We start from the raw sequence: 19,642 nt of genomic DNA on the forward strand, positions 1-19,642 counted from the left end.
TGCAACAATGCTTTTGCATACAGTTAGTTGGGAGCAATAACGCATCTCATGCATAGGAGAGGAGAGAGAAAGTTTGCCCCCTCTCCCATGTGGGTGTTCGTTTTATATTTTACAGACAATGTTCCTTTAAAAGCCAGCGCCTGGAAATCCCATTAGATGTGCATATAAAATTTCCCCCGTGATTAATAGTTGATGAGGCAGGGTAGGCTGGAGGTACCAACATGTGGCTCGGAGGGCCCCGCCCCCGCAGGCTCGCGTTTCACTCCATAAACTTACCACTCTTTCCCACCGAAGCGTTTAAAAGAGAGGAGGGATCACTTGTCAGGAATGCCTTAGAACTGTGAAAAGAGCCCGGGACCAGGGAGAGGATGCAGCGCCGCGCGACCGGTCAGATTACTCACGGCGGCTTACAGTAGTGGAGCTGCTCAAAGCTGCCTGACGGGCAGAGAGGGGAACGGCTACTTGAAGGTCTCTCCATCCAGCACATGCTACTGAGGTCCAGCGGCACCCACAGAGGTTCAGACTGACTCTTTCTTTTCCCTGCCAGGCAATGCGCATATAAAACCAAGTGGATGTTATTTCCCACACTTCAGTAGTGCAAACCGAGCCGCCCGCCTTTTCTGAAGAGACTTTTTTGTTGTTGTTGTTGTTGTTGTCACGTGCACTCATCATGGATCAACCAGCCAGCAGCTGCATGAGGAGCGCCCATCCCGGGAGCTCCATCTGGGGCTGCATGCGTAACCCCCACGCGGGGGTGCCGGCGACGGGCCTACAGGCCTACCAGCAGGGCCCTTTCTCCCTGCACCAGAAGCCCGAGTTCCTGGCCTACACGGACTTCCCGGCCTCCTGCCTGGTGTCGGCGCCGCATGGCTACCCCCGCGACGAGCGGCTGTACGGCGAGCCGCATGCCGGGTTCCAGCGGGCGGACTGGCAGTTCCCCGCGTGCGAGCCCCGTGGCCGGGGGCCGGAGCCCTGCGTGGCTGGCGGCGGCGGCGGCGGTGGGGGGGAGATGGACAGTGCGGGTGGGGACAGGGTGCACGGGCCCGTGAGCGGGTGTCTGGAGGGAGAGTTCGCACCGCACAGCCTGGCACCCGCCGAGACGGAGAAAAAGACATCCAAGCGAAAGAGGGATATCACAGGTGGGTCTGCGCGTGGCATGAAGAGCTGGCTGGCTGCCTCCTGAGGCATTGTGGGCCAGCATCATAGGTAGCAAACGTTTCTGCGCTGTGCGCCATACTGCAGCACAGCTTTACCTGCCAGAAACTACGCAACAAACAATATTATGTCTGCGTCATGAACTGGTATTTTGTCATCAATGCTTGTAAACACATTTTTTGTGTTTGTGTTTATTGCCAACATAGATCAGAACAAACTGTATGCTTGCCCACATTAGACTCATGTAGTCACTCTTTGCCCCTACAACAGATAAGCAATGAAATTTCTCTTATAATTGTTTTATTCAATATATACTTACCCTACTGAATATTCCAGCTAAAATCCTAAACCGGTCAAGCTGGTGTAAGATGTGCTTTTTATGCTTTTAGCTGGTCAACCAGCTGTTCACCAGTTGACCAGCTTATATTGTCAGCTAGTCCACCAGTTTTACCACAAGCTTACTTTTCCAGCAAACCCAGTTTTAACTAGCCTGTCCTGCTACAGAGCTGCTATGACAAGCTAGAAGTGTCAAAACCACATTTTAAACCATCAGCTTAGAATCCCAGCTGGTCTTAGCTGAAATTTTCAGCAGGGTAGATATTGCATTTACAATTTAATTGCCAGATAGGTTAGCCTGTAAAACTAGGCTTGACAGTGGCTTTGAAATAAGGTTTTAAATCAACGTGAAACATGCTTCAGTTGCTTTGGTTTCACGATTTTAACCTTCTGTTGCTGTTTGCTGAACTTTATATGGGTAATGACTGGCTCAATGCTACACGTGTCCCCCCCTTGGTGCTTGTGATCATATTACTGCTCAGCCTGTGACAGCCAGATTCTTCCTCTAGTGCAGAGCTACTCGTTCCTATGTGCATAAACAGATTGAAACCTACAGTATTTACAGGTGTATATTTTACAGCGCCTTTACATTCAAAAGCTCCTTTATATCTCTACGACTTTTGTCACCGATCAGCAGATAATCAGACCAAATACCTCAGAGCGGTTGACAGATACACCGCGATTGCAGTCTACCTGAGTTCCCCTTCCAGAGCTCAGGCTCATCTGGATTAACATCCAGTACAAGCAGACACTTCTGTCATTAAATAGCTCACAGTAGAATGGTGGTGCAACCTGGCAGGAAATGGACTCCCCAGCTCTGTTCTGAAATAGTTTTCTGATCTGTTACGCTGTGGTATTCCTGATATGTAAAAATGACATTATTTCCACAAAAATAATATGTTCCACAAAGATTGTGAGGAATGATAGCTGCAAGAGGGAAGTATGCAAGTATGTAGGTGGCACAACACATTTCTTTCCATTCGCACAAGAGTCAAAACAATCCCTTCCTCCAATTGTCTTTAGTTCCTCTATTTAAAAAAAAAAAAAAACAGTCAGGTGAAAATGACCATAATCACTGGATGGATATTACTCTGTTGACCTGTGAGATCAACCTTTGTACAACAATTATGCAGCAATCTATTGATCTTTTGTACACTGTTGAGACCAGGAAAAAAACACTTAAGACTTACCTCAATGATATGGCAGTTTGGTTGGATGTGTCCTTCTGACAGCTAGACCAGCCAACTGTGAGTTCCACACATTTTAAATGTATGGTCAGTGCATGGAATTAGTTCATCTTTCACAATTTCCAAATAGAAATAGGGTCATTGGGAGTGCCTCACTTTGAAAATACCACCACCTTCAAATACAAATCAAAGTATATGTATGTTCATTATTTTAAAAAATTAAAAATTAAAAAAACAGTGATGGAAATTAGCATAGTGCACTCAGACACATAGCAAGTTAGCATCTGTCATTAAATCAAACTTAAGAAAATAAGAGTAGAATACAATATACTGTGCAATAATAGAAGACAAGTGTATGCAATTATAGTTGATTAGCTTTGGTATATAGTCAAAAACAGTAAAGATTAAGACAATAAAAGTTTTGCCAGAGGACAACCTGAAGTTTAAAAGAACTTTTCAAATTAATGTTGGTTTGGGATGAGATTAATACTGTGTGAAATTAAAACCATTCTAAAATATTTCTGTATAGTATATTTTTGAATAGTAAACATATTCACAGGGAAATGTTTTTAGTTATAGGTCCTTGGGTAGAAGAAGAATTGTGGTCATAATATTGTACTATTCAGTCTTCCCTATGTCAGGAGTTGAAGACTTAAATCTGTTGTGAATGGTTCTGGTTTTAACTTGGTTCACCACCCTGCTAAACCCCTGGAAATGTGAATGAACCATATAATATTCACAACCTAAATTTTTTAAATAACCTTACAATTTTGCACTGTGACCCAAGTAATTGAGCAATTTTATCCAGTGTGGTTAGAAGGCAAATAGAAGGCACTTGGTGACGATCTAGGAAATCCTGAAATTGACCAATTAGATGTGTGTCTGCACGTGTTGATCTCTCCACCTTACTCTGTAAACTAAGCATGCTCGTCTAAATAAGATAAAACTACGTCTCTGTGTTTAGCATTCTACAGTCATTAAATGTACAGCTCTGTGAGGATTAAATTCAATGTTGAAAATCAAAGTATATTACCAGAAAAGTATTTAATAGTATTACATTTATACAGCAATTTTATTCATTAATATTATATAGTTGGGCACCGAAACTCACGACTCCACACTTAATTTTAAATTTTTAGTCCTTACCATAGTTGCAGCAACAACACATGTTAGTTCATTTAAGAAATCCATTTTAATTAATTTATTTATTTTTTGTTCTAGAATTTCCTTTACGTAACCCTCGGACAATGTGGTATAAACACGCCAGACCACGTCTGGTAAAATATCCTTCCAGCAATCCGCTTTCACATTCTTATCCATTGACATGGTCCCGTCATTAAACTGTAAGTCAAATCCCGCTGAAGACCGTGCAGCGCAGTGCATACAGGAATATGCAGCATTTGTAGTAGGCTCAGCTGAGGTAAAATTTACATAAGAAAAAACCCGTCTTGTTCCTAGTGCCAGAAACCGCTCCAAGTGTTGCCAAGGTTATCAAATGCTCCTTAACAAGTGATTTAACAGGACAATATTACACCTGGAAGCAGTAATATGGTAGCGCGGCAAGTAGGCTACTTTCTAAATAACTGATGTGAAATTTCCCACAGGTTGGTGTGGTCTTTATTGAGAAAACACAGCATTTGTGTAGGCCTAACCAATAATCGGCCGGCACACATCCTGGAGATTTTCTTTTTTTTAGAGAATTTCAATTTTATGTTCCATTTTCACAAGCAATGGAAGTCTCTTATTCAAATCTATTTTAAAGAGACTAAAAATGAGAACTTTGTATTTGATGAACCCACAATATGTGAACATATCAAATATAGCAATGTATGCATGTATTTACGTATCTGTGCAGTAACAAGTCGGCTATTTTTATGGTCATTCTTTTATTTTATTTTTTAAGCATAATGCTTACTTTTAGGCTTACTTGTGCATGCAATCATCAAGGCCGTTTAGAGCAAAGACAAATTATATTTTTTTTACAAGCCTGATGCTCACTTTCAAAAATATAACTATGAGCAAAATCACATCTATGCAGTTGTACTGGAAAACAAAGAAAGAAAATAAATGTAAATTAGTAAATAGTCTGAAGCATACTAATACAGCTTGTATGGATTTAAAAACCATTACATCAGACATAAACCTTCAAAAAAGTACAAAGCTATTTGCATTTCATTACAATGAGTAAGACGTAGACCTGGCATTAAAGTAAAATAATTGCTCAAATGTTTTATACTGATTTGGGATTGGGGACATGGTGTGTGCTGTTAGGGGGCAGGGACTGGTTGTTTGCATGTGTTTTATGTCTTTATGGTGGGGCCTAGCAGCAGGCAGCACTCAGTTTTAATTTGGACAAATTATTTCACCACCCTTTCCAAACATTTGCCAAATGCTGTTTGTTTCAGCGCCTCCCTACTGGGTGCAGGGGTGACTAAGAAAGTTAATGGGACTTATTTATTGGGACCTGTTCCACGGGGGCCTGTGTCCAAGCCTGAAACCTGGCTTGCCAGGTGTCCGCACCGAAATTACTCCCACGTCCACATTAACAGTCCAGATGGGCACACTTTGAAAGCGGTGGGACTGAGTTCATGTGGTTTTGAATGGGGAAGCAGAGAAGTAATTCTAATAATAATGACACATTCTCTGCTCAATACAAAGGCTGAAAGTTACATTTCTGAAGTCTGATGTGATCCAATGGGTTTTCTATAGTTAGCATGCAGTCTGGATCACTCTGTTCACATCTGGCCTCATGACTGAAACCTATTGTAGTTTTGTCTCATCATTTGGCAACGATGCTCTCAAGCTGACAAATTACAAGCATTTGACAGGCATTACATCAGCTTATATATTTTTTTCTCCAAATGATCCAAAGTTACACTTTCAAAAACGAACTCACCTGAATTTACTTGCTTTGATTCATAAATACATTTTTTTTATTTCTAATTTCTCATTTTTAAAATTGTTTTTATTGATCATTTGCAGCAGTTGATATGCAGCTTTCCCTACTTTTATATTATGATTTAACTGATTTAAGAGCAAAATCTGGGGACAGTATTTTTGGGATAAGGAGGAAAATGACGTGCTGAATTTTCAAGCACAGTCATAAAGAATAAATAGTAAATAAATTTTCCATTTCCACCACTAAGTTCACCACTTGTTCTTGACTTAGGCTTCAGGGGGCTAGGAAAGAAATAATCTGTGAATATTATTTAGTATTTTCATTTTCTCCTCATCAGAACACTCGATTTATAATGAGGCAGGTATCAGTCGGTGCTCAAAGGAATAGCTATCATAACAAAATGTACCTGCAATTAAACTGTACGCATATTTTTTTTCTTTTGTCTGGTGGATTTAACGATGTTCCACTGCATTCCTCTCTAACTCAAGCCCTCTGTGGCCCTCTCTCATCCTGCACTCTGACTGCCATTCGCTCACGCTCTGTGTGTGTCCGGCTCTTCTGCCTGGGCAGGTCACAGTGCATACTTAATTAATGTCAAGCACCGTCACACAGGGCCTAACCCCTAGTGATTCACTGGCTTTTTTTCAAAGGACATCTGAAAGTGCAGTATTCACGGAAACTCAAGGGCATCACTGTTCTGGATGCTTGCTACAAACACAGATCAAAGGTCGAAAACCTTCAGTACATAAAGGTTATATAATTACACTTTGCTGTCCAGATAGTGCATAGTATTTTCACAGTGTAGCATTATGGATCATGTAGCCCAAATCATCGTGTGAGACATCTGTGTGTCAGTTACAATAGATCTCTAACGCCGATATAAAAGGTGTGGTCTCAGTATTAATTTCTCCCACTCGTTGGTCTTCCAGAGGTCCAGGACCCCAGCTTCAAGGCTGATTCCAACTGCAAAGCCCGCAAGGAACGGACAGCTTTCACCAAGGAGCAGCTCCGAGAGCTGGAGGCTGAGTTCACCCATCACAACTACCTGACCCGGCTGCGACGTTATGAGATTGCAGTGAACCTGGACCTCACCGAGAGACAGGTAACAGCTTGTTTTCTGCATTAGAACAGCACCACACTGCTGTTCACTGCCACAGTTTACTTTAAAAATGCACCGAGTCATAGTCATGATCTCATTCGGCTATTGTTGAAGCCCCAGTGACTCTATCATTATCATGGCTTGGTCTTTTAGGTCTTCCAAACATTTCTGTTTAGGGCTGTAGTCTTTTCTCTCCCTCTTCCCTCTTGTGCAACTGCACTTTTATTCATGCTTAGGATACTCAGGAAACATCACCAACCTCAACCTTTACCTGAAGAGGGATCTCATTAAGACGCCTCTCTCCAAAATATATCTGAGTACATTCTCTTCCAAATGGGGTGATTAAATCACTCGTCACATTCAAGGAAATTGCAAGGCAACCCACAACGAGACCTTTAAAAACTGCTGAGAACTTCTTGTTGTGACATAATTTATATATGGAATATTATTCTTAAACCCAAAACCCACCCACCCACACGCACGCACACACACACACACACACACACACACCCAACGCCTCCCCATTGCCCTCAGCTGTGATTTTGGAATGACCACATGTAGCCCGGGTCAAGCAAAAATGAAATTCCCAGGCCTTAGTTCCAAATGCAAGCCAGATCCCAGCCCTGTCCTGGGCTTCTTGCAAATCCCCTCTGTAGCCCTGTCTTGTGTTTTTCCGATACAGCCCACATCTTGGCAGGCAGCGGCCCCTGCTCTCACACAAGTGACTGACATCCTTAGACAAGTTGATGCGCTTAAAATAGTGTGGGAACAGATTTTCCATGTTCCTGTGTTGCTGTGGGGAATGCAAAGAGGGATGCGCAACAGACTTGCATAGCCTCTCCAGAGCCCAGCCCACACAGGAAGGAGGCACGCTATACCCACAGGAAATTATGTCATGACTGGGAACAGTATGAACAGTCATCATTAAATTATTATTAACTATTTACAACTTATTGACTCAAAACCATCAAGCATATCAATCACAATTATATTATTACTTACATTGTGTGACAGCTTTTTCATTTCAGAGCACTACAGTTATGTTCAGGAACTTCAAGCATTGATAATGATATTGATAGAAATGTTTTCAAAAGTGTTTAAAAGTTCATCTATGGCATTCACAAAAGACAATAAAGATTCACTTAATTTTTCCGTTGTTATATCGGTCATATTTGTGTTTTTTAGGTGAAGGTTTGGTTCCAGAACCGGCGGATGAAATGGAAAAGAGTCAAAGGAGGGCAGCCAGCCTCCCCCCATGACTTGGAGGCAGATGAGGTGGATTCTGCTGCTTCACCCAGCTCAGAGTGAAGTGGCCGAAGATCACTAACAACAGCTGGACACCCAGAGCTTTCACAATGAATCCGTGGATGCTTGGCTACCAGGGGCATAACCTTGGACAGAACGTCCTCTGAATCTGCCATCAGCTTATGACTTTCATTCACGTCTAGACTCTGGGGCAAGCAGCAGTATGCCTTGTCCCATAATATTGTTTGGGTGGCTATGCTACTCAAGGACTGGATGCTTTGGCTCAAGGTCCACATTTTATGACTGTGATAAACTTGAAATGTTATGCCTCTAATCCCTGGAACACTGATTAGAAGGGACTAGGACAAACAGAGAAGAAGAACTTCGGTCTCATCACTTCATTTAAATGCAGATTATTTGTTTCTTGACCTCTTGGTCTTCTCACCCATAAAAGGGAGCTATTTCCTATGGTTATGACGTTTATGACTGAGCATGTTCAGAGACCGTTTGCTCGGTGACTGAAATCCTGGATCACTCTCTGTCTGGACTTCCTGTTGGAAAACTGTGCCACAGCTCAGGTGTGAGATCATGGCTTCTGCTTCCCAAATGCAAAATGCGGGAAACCAAAGAGCAATTTCACAAGCATTCCAAAAACCGCCAAATCATGAGTGCCTCAATCTTTGATTATTCTGCGGTGTCATCAGGTTGTCTGTAGAGATTGTTTTTGATTATCATGTGTTTCTTTTTTGTTGCATTTCTGTTTTAACATTTGAAATGATAAATAAAATTCAGATGTAGCATATTAAAATCTGCTATAAAAAGCTTGAATAAATCTTTACAAAAAAAGAGAAAAAAGGCCTTGAGAATTTCTTCCAGCTAGTCTTTGTGAGTTATGAGGTGAAATGACACAAAGCTACGATTTCTTGGCTAGGGTTGAGACACTACTTATGCAATATTATTTATATAGCTTTCGGTCTGACTGTTTTGGCAACTGTAGCGAAAGAGCACTGCAAAAAATGAACACTATTTCGAACTTTAACCACAAACCGCAATCCATATATCAACTGGGTTTTTGTTTTTCTTTCATTCTTTCATATTGGACACATCCTATAGTGTATGTGATCGGTAAGTTTCACAGCTGGTTATGTTTTGAATTATCCCCCAGCAATATCTACCGGATGTATAAAGGGGATGTAATTATTGTCACACAAACCTGAAAAATCCATTAAACTAATTGCTGAATTTCTGCAGATGCAATGCAAATACACTCCCACTCTGCCCTTGATGGGGGAACATCTTCAGGGAAGTAATTACACACTTTTCTGGCAGTGTGCTTTGAGAATGATTTTCTTCAGTCGGATCTATTTTATCTAGAGCAATGGCTACTCCTACAGACCAGTAAATCAAAACAAGGTGATCGTGACAAAATAAGCTGATCATCATGTGTGCAGTTATTTGTAGAAGGGAATAAGAGCTGTCTGCCTAAAAATAAAAAAGGTCTTACCAAACACGCAAAGTGATGAGGTCATTTGGTGCCCTCAGCTGTGTAAAGGTGGGCGCTCTCTCTCTCCCCCTCTCTTACTCTCTTTGCCAACAAAGCCAGGTATTTCAGGGGAAGCATCTGGACATGGCAAAATCAATCACGATCAGAATGGAAGTCTGGCTGGTCCAGCCCATGCAGGGGGCTGATCGGACCAGAAGTCTCTGGTCTCACCACTTAAGCGCAATGGAAAGAGGAAATAATAGGTGGGTATGGGCGAAAACCTGAGTTCTCAAATACAGGATGTTGTTGTAGCAGGTAGCCAGTCATCCAATTTCCTGCTTCCCAAAGAAAACATTCATAAAGCATTGGAGTCCAGGGGACACACAATGGTGGGCCTATGTGCTGTTTGGCCTGCTACACAAAGCCCTTGGAGGTTACTGCTGACAGAGGTATGATTCCATACACACCCTCTGCTGCCTTTAACCCGTACTGTGCCACTGACCCTTCAAAACAACAGCCGCTGTCGAAAGATAGCCCTGTGTTCTAAATCATCAGAACTACGTTTAAAGAGAAAAGTAGTGGAAATAATAGGTTGTTATAATGGTAGGATTTATAGTGGTACTGGTCATGATAACAGTTCAGTACTGGTTGTTTCCTCAGTCATGTCAAAATGTAAAGCAAACATTCATCCACAGTGGCAATACACAAACCAATGCTAAAATGTTACACATTTGTACAAACAGTTTAACTGCCCAACTGCCCTGCTGGTCCAGAAGCCTGAACCAGAGACATGAATGTTTACCTCAACACACGCAGCCATACGTTCAAGCCTAATATTTTATATTAGAAGATAAGATGATTTGCTGAGTAGTATGAATCATTGAGACAGACGTATAATTGATGGTGATGTCTGGATATCAAGATATAGGAAATATGTAAATATGATATTTGATGTGGCAATCCACATTTGGGTGTTTTGAAAGTTTATAAAACCTTAATTCTAGTTGTGCCGACAGGTCTTAATGAATAGTAAATGCACAAAAGCAGTAGGAAGACTCTCCTTGCTATCACTCTTATTTTGTCTTTGATGCTGTGCTCCAGCTTGTAATGACATCAGAACACAATGCTTACATATGCAAAGTGTAAGAAAAGTGTGGAATAAGAAATGCTTAATCATAATAAATTTCTCATTACTGCAAAAGCTCCACTGACTGGAGCAAAGACTCAAAATACTTTATTTCTGGCTACCAAAATAAGGCTTGGACAGTTCTACTATGATCAAATCTAGTTTGATTATTAAAGCAGACCCCAAAATGAAAATTCTTTAAATAACTCCTGACTTAAAGCTTTGTGAATATGACCTCTGCTGCTTCTTTTGTGGGCAGTACAATAAATGCACACACAAAAAACAAAACAGTTGTTAGCAGTTGGAAGAACAGCAAGTTATTTCCCTCTGCAGTGTAACAGCAGGAGCTATCTAATGACCTTTCAGTGCAAGCAGGAGATATCACTTTTGAAAGCAAGGATAAACTTTGAAATGAAAAAATGAATATGACTGCTCTGATTTGAGGGTATTTACATCAATATTGGGTGATTTATGTAGGAATTACAACCAGATCCCCCCCCCCCCCCCCCCCCCCCCCCACACCCCCCTTATTACGGGACCACAAGTGATTGGACGAATTAACAATCGTTAATTGTAGATAAAGTCAACATATTTAGTACTTGGTTGAAAAACCTAAAGTCTATGGCTGCCTGACATCCATAGACATCACCAAATGTTCTCTCCCTCCCTGGTGAAAACTCCTTGGTTGCTTTTGCAGTATGTTTGGGGTCATTGTACTGCTGCAAGGTGAAATCACCATCAAATGAGTTTGAGGGTTTTGCTGGATCTCAGCAGATAAGACATTTGTTTACACTTTACCATTCTTCCAGCTTCTGCTGTAGCAGACTCGTCATAATAAAGAGCAGTGAGCCAGTTCCTGGAGCATCTATATTGGGCTGCTCCTGGAGCCAGTTCCAGGAGCAGGCCAAGCCATAACACTACCTCTACCATGCTTCACAGATTGGAGGGGGGGGGGTGCTTTTGGTTCCTTTCTTTCTCTACACTGTTCTCTATTCTCTCCATACTATTTACATCACTTTGGTACAGTTTAATACTATTCTTATCTGTCCATAAGATTTTTGCCAGGACTAAAGTTTTTTTGGTACTTTTTAGTACACTCTAATCTGGTTATTCTGTCCTCTAGGCTTACCAGCAGATTTCATCTTGCAGTGAACTTTCTGAGGTTCTGCCTGTGTACTCCTCTCTTTATGGTGGTCTTTAACATATCTCTGCCTAGATCCTGATGACTGTTCTTGATCTGTTTGACAGTTGAAAAGGGTTTTTTCTTCACAAAAGGGAGTATTCTTCTGTCATCCATTACAGTGGTTTCTGTGGTGTACCTGGTTGTTTGCTATTGCTGAGCTCACCAGTACATTCTTGCTTCTTAACAATGTTTCAAACAGTTGATTTTGACACACTCTGTTCTGGATATGTCTTATTAATTCTAATTTTTCAATCTCATGATGGCCTGCTTTACTGGCATTGGCACGTCTTTGGTCCTCATGTTGAGATAAAGCAGCAAAATCAACTCTATTCCTTTTGCTAGCTTTTCTGTGCATGAGCTAATGATGCAACATCACACAGAAGAAGAAAATGCTGAGCAGGTAATGGTCTAATTACTTTTGGTCCCCTAAAATGGGGGACTATGTATAAAAGGGTTGTAATTCCTGTACAGATCACCCAATGTGGATATAAATATCACCATGTGATGGAGGTTACAGAGCCAAAACAACAAAAAATACGGACTGTTCAAATACAAACTATACTGTGTATTATTTTCTCAAGTTATAGTTGAGTACAACTTGGGAGGAGTGCCCTTTGAGAAATTTTGGAAGGCCGGCCACTCCTGGGAAGATTCACCACTGTTCCAAGCGTTCTCCGTTTAGAGACAATGGCTCTCACTTTGGTTTGGTGGAGTACCCAAGGCTTATAAAATGGTTTTGTAACCCTTTCCCTGACTGATTTATTTCAACAACAATCTCTTCTGGAATTTCCTTTGATAGTGGCATAGTGTGCTTGTAGAAACTTTGTGGTGATTACTTCACTCTGATCTGATGGTAAGGTTCAATATGACTGAGGTTTAGGTCAACAGGTCCGGCTGCAATCAAGCCTGGTTATGATCAATCAGATGAATCCAATTATGAATTAAATTTGGTTAATTGGTTGATCGAGTAACTAAGGAAGGAATTACTTTTTCACATGGGGATTTACTTTTTCACATTTTTTTATTTTTTGAAGATGTTGGCCAATGGTTTTAATGTATGATCAATTTATGGGATCCAATAGATGGTGTTCTGTCGCTGTGTTGTGTTGTGGTGGCCCAGGATCCTTTTTTTGTTTGTATGTTTGCTGCAGTATGAGAAGATGTAATTTCCTCTGAACCAGTTTAAAACTTATCCTTCAACTTCATCTTGTGCAATATACACTGATTTCACTATCTACCTGGGTACATACACAGACAGACTCTAGAAGAAGCTATCTCCACTGGTCCCTGTTTCCAGTTGTAACTAAAACAAGTTTTGAAATAGTTGGGGATCCGCTAAGAGAAGTAAAGAAAAGGCTGTGTTGATTTTCAAAATGTGACAGATAATCTCAATTTGATATTCTACAGTTGGCAGAACAGCAAGATATCTCACATCATGCCTCAAAGCACAATTGTCTCAACCCTCTGGCAACTTATTTTAATCATGAAAAATTACATTATGGATCCAGACTTCTGGAATGCTCTGGAGAATCACAAGGAGAATCCCAATCATGCCTTCTGAAAATATGTGAAATGGTTCAGAATGAGATTTTTGCGTACTCATTCTACAGTGTGTTTGGGGTTTCTGACCACCTGGTCCTGGCAGCGTTCTTAAAGCCAGACCAAGGGCCTCTATTTTGAAGTACCCTGGCCAAAGCAGGACTCAAGTGGGAATGTGGCCTTGATGGATTGTTTGGGGCAGGAAGGTCACAGTAAAAGCCACTGAAATTAAACCATGTCCTGCACGTCCATATGCTTGATGTGAAGCTGTATCCTTGTGCTTTATGTTATTGTTTACTGAGGCAACAATTCCCTGATGACATCAAACTGACCTTTCAATCCAATTTCTGAAATAAACTATTGTAGGAAAATATGAGTGGGAAAACCAAAATCTTGGGTGCGGAACACTGAGGCTATTAATTCTTTAAACAGAACAACAAAAACGTTGATTTGCAAAGCTAACCAAAAATCAAAAACATGAACAAATGCACATCACATTTTATGACCTTCAAATGTGAATAATGTTGTTAAAAAGAACAGAATCAACTATCCATGCAGTCTTTTGTTATTGCACTCAGTCAGCTCACTCAGGGAGAGGAGGAAGATCAATCGGAAGGCCTGGCCATTTGGACACTGCTGTTGAATTATGGATAGCAGCCCAGCACCTCTAATTGAACCCGGGAAAACATACAGCCTTCAGCCGGTCATTGAGGCGAAGCCTGAGTTTTCTCCATTCTTCTTTTTTTGACATTCCCAGCTAATTCATTATGTTCTGGAAACTGTTCTGTGGAAGGAAGACTGGCATCATGCATTAACTGCCAATACTTCAGTGCTTGACACTCAGCGAGTTCCAATATCACACCAAGAATTTCTGATTCTTATGTGTTTTATCCTGTCGTTCAGAATTTTTTTGTTTTCCTCACATATCCCCACACTCCTAAAGATGTGGCATCAGACTGTCTTTTATCAAGAAAATGGACCCAGGAGAAATATTACTTAACAGGCCCTGTTCTACAACCCCCCTACTCACCTGTGTGCACAGGTTCCAGAAAACCTTAGACACATCATCTCCTTTTTTGTTATTTTAAGCCACCTGCAAATGTATTCCTCTTTTTAGCCGCCAATGTCTGCTTTTCAGTGGGAGGCCTCCCTGCAGCACAAGGACAAACCTGTTGGACAAGGCAGAAAAAAGAGAAAATGTGCAGTGTGTTCCACACATCCTCCCAAGACAGCAATCAGGTGGAATAAGGGAAATGAAGTTTGTGTGTGTGTGTGTGTGTGTGTATGTGTGTGGGTGTGTGGGTTCGTGTGCCTGTATGTGTGTGTGCGTGTGTGTGTGTGTGTGTGTGTGTGTGTGTGTGTGCGTGTGTGTGAGCATTTTTGTTGGGGATGGAGAAGATGGAAAGAATTATTGAAAAAGCTTGCATGTAGGACAATTATTGTTCACCGTCTCACAACAGCCGTGCACTGAAACCACCATGATTAGTGGATCCCCTGGGTGAGATAAATCTTCCATGTCCTCCCCGCAGAACTCCATCTGCATCAGGAAGAGTCATGCAGCACAACCTTAAATTATCCAGCTTTCTTCCAAGGTTTCTTTTGATGGTTTGTTTAGCCAAATGGATGCCAGGATTAGTCAAGCCCCTGTAGACAGTATCTCTCTTGAATGAAATCTTCAGGCCACAATTCTAAGTATAGTCTTGGAGGGGGGATAATTGGTTGGTTTTCTTACCATGCGTTCAACCTTTCCCCATTAGGGCCACATAGGGTCACCTGAGCAAGGGCCCTGCAAATGCCTTGTGGGGACACAAATCACATGCTGCTGACAGCATTGTGCTGTTCTGGTTGGAGCATTGGACCCAAATCTTCAGTGGGGCAATGCTGTGGCACCTTTGACTACTTATATTTCAGCACTCATTTTGCCCATTTCATAATCAGAAATATAAATATTTATAATGAATGAATGTAGAGAATGGATTACTTATTTATATATGGGCACAATCATTACACGTTATTAGAAAGCCAAATATTCAATTATGTGCAGTGTAAAATATACAATAATATTGAATAAAATATGAGAATCAGTACAGATTTCTTGAAGATTTTCCTGACTGTTTTGTCTACAATCAAGTTGATCATCTCTCTTCAATTTATATGTTCCATAGGTAAATCAATTGTCTTCTCACTTGCCAGAATATACTGATACTATACTAATATATGATACTCTCCTTGAAAAGATCATTTATTAAAGCTATTTTCAGCTATTATCTATGTGACATTCTTGATGGACTCCCTTTATACTTACTTTGTCATACTGTACTTTTGTGATGAAAAGCTCATTTTTGCCATTTCCAGAGAATTATTCTCAAAAAACCTGTTAGTTAATTATAGATTTCAGCTTTCAAATGAGAAACTAGTTTTCTTTTAAAATGCAAAGAAAATGCAAATTGTTTGCTTTAAAACATAAAACTATGCTCCACAAACCAGACATGCATTCAGAGATCATGCAATTTATGCTAGAGCTGTTCAATACAGAAAAATAGCACTTGTAAACATCTGTATGGCACAGGAATAGCTGTCACTCCAACAGGCTACAAAACGTGTTCAAAAGGATAAACCCAGATAAAAAAATGGCTGGTACATAAATAATCATGAGCCAAATTAGAAATGCCTGTGAACAGGGCTACAACATTAGTCTCCAACAGCCATGTATTTTAATCAATGTTTAATATAGCTAGCAGATTATGGGTTTTACAGTATGAAAGGATAGGCTTATGTTGCTTCTTCCTTTCAGGATCTACTGTGGAAAAGAGAAATGTGCCACCAGATGTTCCTAAAAGCATATGTGTGGGCCTAACTTTCTGTTGCAATGATTGGAAGGGAGACAACTCCAGCAATTAAATGAAGATGGAGTGAGGAAGCTGCTCATTCCAAACTATGGCCATGAATCACCACGGTAGACAAGATCCACAAGATGGATTCAAAAATATTTTGTACCACAGCCTTGATATGAGAAACTGTGAGGGTAGCTTCCATGTTCAGTCTACTTCTGTGATAAATAGGATCCCACACATAATGTGTGGATTAGCTAAAGAGGCAGTGAAGCTTTAGAAGTAGGATTTGTAATGACTGAGGCTGTGGAAAATTGCTACTGGCAGAACCACCACATTGCTGCTGAAGGCCTCGCGATCATCCATCAGCATTGATGTCTGTTTTTCTAAAGAGACCTAGGCCTTTGTTAAACCATTAGGACTGGCAAGTAATGTTCCACCACATACGAGACACCTTTTGTGTCCCATGCCCTTGTGCCCTAGCTCTCAGCTCTGGGATCAAGAGCAAGACTGCAGAACTGTGATAGTGAAATTCTCAGCTCATTACGCCATTCACAAGGACAGCTGAAGGAGACGCTGAGAGATCATAGCTAGGTCATTTGGATGAAATGTTCCGCTTGGGAGGAGCTTCTCGATGATATGTTGTGTTGACCTCATCAGAAACGACTATCACAAAAAACGTTTATCAGAAATGTAATGCTTGATTGCTTTGATAATTATTAAAGAATTTAGTTCTCACATTTTTTTCTGTGAAAACATTTCAAAATGTATTAAAAATTAAAATAAATTGTTTAAAAAATAAATAAATCAAAGGAGCAACTTACTGTTGATACTGCTAATCATGTTTAAACATGTTTATTGTATATGAACTTAATTTCATATTTTGTATCCAATACAGCTTCAACTTTAGCCTCACATGATGATGAGTCATGCTGTGGCACATCTGTGGAGCAGGGAGAGCATGACCTGAGAGTTAAAAGCATTAAAACTTTAACTCTCTAACTGCTGGAATGACGCTTAGCACCTTTGGTTTCAGCATGGATCCAAGTGATTAAATTTGCTTTCATTTTGCTTTCATTTAAAGCTTGTCCTCATGTTCATGAATGTTTGTAAGAATTATCAGCCTATTTCAGCATTTCTTATTACAGACTACAAATAAGTGGTTGTGAAACACTCTCATACAGTTTCAGTTCACTAGGAGGGATTGTAAAGAGAAGAAGTTTGGACGTTGGTTATGGCTACAGCCTCAAATACAGGCTTTCTGAGGCAGCAGAATTAGCTAGCACCTTGGGCCACAGCCTTGCTCTGGTCATGCCTGTTCATTTCCTGCAGGATTCATCTGAGGTCCCTTCTAGTTTTGACATTTTATGTTGTCTTTTTATGTTGTCTTGTTTCATTTGATTGTTTAGTTATACAGCATTGTTTAGTATTCTAGAAACATAATAGGAGAGAAAACAAAACTTTTTTCTGACTTTGTGAGCTAAATGAGGCTGTTTCTTTGTGAAAGAATAGGTTTACTAAAAATTCCAATATATTTTTTCCACCAAACTATGATAAAATATATTGTATGCAAGAGAAAAATTATGACATATGGAATTTAGTTATATTTGCAAGTCCTCAAATTAAATTTAAAAAAAATCCACCATCACTGGTGCTAGCAAAGAGATATTTGAATATGTTCTACTTCTACCTTCTCACCTCAAATTTAAGTGCAATGTGGGATCTTTTGATCATAATGATGACAAAAATAAATGTACAGTTATTCAGTACATTATTAGTTTTTTTTTTCCATTCTCAAGGAGAGTTGTGGGAGAGTGTAGTCTCAGTAAACTGAGTAGGAAATTTTCATTTAGCTTCAATAATTATATCTGCAAAATATGTACTGTATATTTTATTGCTTTTCTGTTGTGAATTGGGTACAATGCTCCTTTAATGAGCTTTCCCCTATTAGGTGCAGGTGTGGGTTTGGTGTATGTGAATGTGGGGGGATGGACCACTAGACCCCCTCTTAAAAAAACCTGGATCCAGCAGTGGAATCAGGCACTGGGATGGGAGGGTTGGGGTGTGGGGCAGAAGGTTTGTGGACTGTGTCAGTGATGCTGGAGGATTTCCAGTTATGGGTCGATACTCAAGTCATCCCATCACAGAGGCTAGCCATGGGAACAGTTGGGGAAAGGGAAGCAGATTTCATGCAAGAGCGCTTCCAGGAAGTAGAAGAATCCGCAAGGTCCATGGCTTGTAAAACCGCACATCTTTGGCCCTGTCAGTGCTCTACATGACTTTTTTTACAAACCAAATAATCTCATTGTCCTAAACTCAAATAGATGGAATTTTATCTCGTACTAAGCAATAGACAGGTCATGAAGTTTTGATGTCAGATCTGAAGCAGGGCATGGCTAATGTGCATTTGAGAAAGATTTATCGATATCATGGTTTATACTATCTTTAATAGTGAATCACTGGATGACATTTTTCCCTCTGTCACTCTCATGCAATGTGCCTAAAGAGTCTCAAATCTTTTCCTTTGAGAGCTGATGCATCACCAAATCACAAACCCAGTCAGTTCAGGCGAGTTATCGTCATACATTCTTTTTTTGTTTGTAAAATTTTTCCTAGCTTTTCCGGAAGACTTTGCTGTGTGTGCTTGACTGTATTTGTGCCTTACTCCAATTGTACAAGTACTCAGAATATAATCATACCATAGCCCCTCTCCCATCCCCCACATGCTAACCAGCACTCAGCTCCTAAGGTGAAGCAGCCAGCCAGGGCCCGAGCTGTCGCGTGACAGGCCAGCCTTCGCGTTATTATTTTACATCTTGCACTGTCTTTCATCAGAAGTGTCCTCCCAGACGAGGGCCCAGTTTAGGGTTTCACTCAAAATCTCCCACCGCAGCGAGCGCGTGGGAGGATGATTTCAAACACATGCACTTCCTTCCACGCGAACAATGGAGGGCCTGTGAGCGCGGGTTCCCCCGACGGGACAGGGGCGGTGATGTCACACTTCAGACACCCACCTCTAGACTCCAAACTCCAGCACTTATTAGCACCTGTTTTCACAACCTTTTTTGTGCCAGGCAAACTTGACAAAACAAGCTGTTTGGTTTGGGAGGGATTCCCTCTAATCCATGGGATTAATATCCTAATGTCTGTGATTCCCCAGTTTTGCCTCCTTTCACCTCCACTCATACTTGTGTTACGGATATTGTGTTACTCCAACCTGATGCCTTCCTGGTACTCAAATTGGCATACGGGAGGGGTGCATGGCAGTATTAAAATTTGTTCTATCCTCTCAATGCTATTTCATTTCTTCTTTGAAATCCACACAGATTCATGAAAATATTTATAAGTGACGTGTTTAAGTGAATTGGGGAGTTATTCAGAAGATTTTTTAAATGGTCATGATTATTTTATTGGGACAATTGCAATATTTTTTCTAAATAAAATAAAATAATTCATAACCTTTTAAGCTGTTTCATTTCTTAGTTGCACTCAGCTTTTACCACCATTCTCACAATATTTATCTCTTGATAATAGATACTATGAAAATCGTAGACATACG

General features: G+C 40.7%; 1 protein-coding gene across 1 annotated transcript; it reads left to right on the top strand.

Annotated features, from left to right (window-relative positions):
- Positions 1-305: 305 nt before the first annotated feature.
- meox1 (mesenchyme homeobox 1) lies at positions 306-8,728 on the top strand. Its single transcript, XM_035403631.1, has 3 exons — positions 306-1,139; positions 6,507-6,679; positions 7,862-8,728. Exons 1-3 carry the CDS (start codon positions 671-673, stop codon positions 7,982-7,984), a joined length of 765 nt encoding a protein of 254 aa, XP_035259522.1. The 5' UTR covers positions 306-670; the 3' UTR covers positions 7,985-8,728.
- Positions 8,729-19,642: the final 10,914 nt, after the last annotated feature.

This window comes from Anguilla anguilla, chromosome 2 (assembly GCF_013347855.1).
Source record: "Anguilla anguilla isolate fAngAng1 chromosome 2, fAngAng1.pri, whole genome shotgun sequence".
In the NCBI taxonomy this organism is placed as follows: Eukaryota; Metazoa; Chordata; class Actinopteri; order Anguilliformes; family Anguillidae; genus Anguilla; species Anguilla anguilla.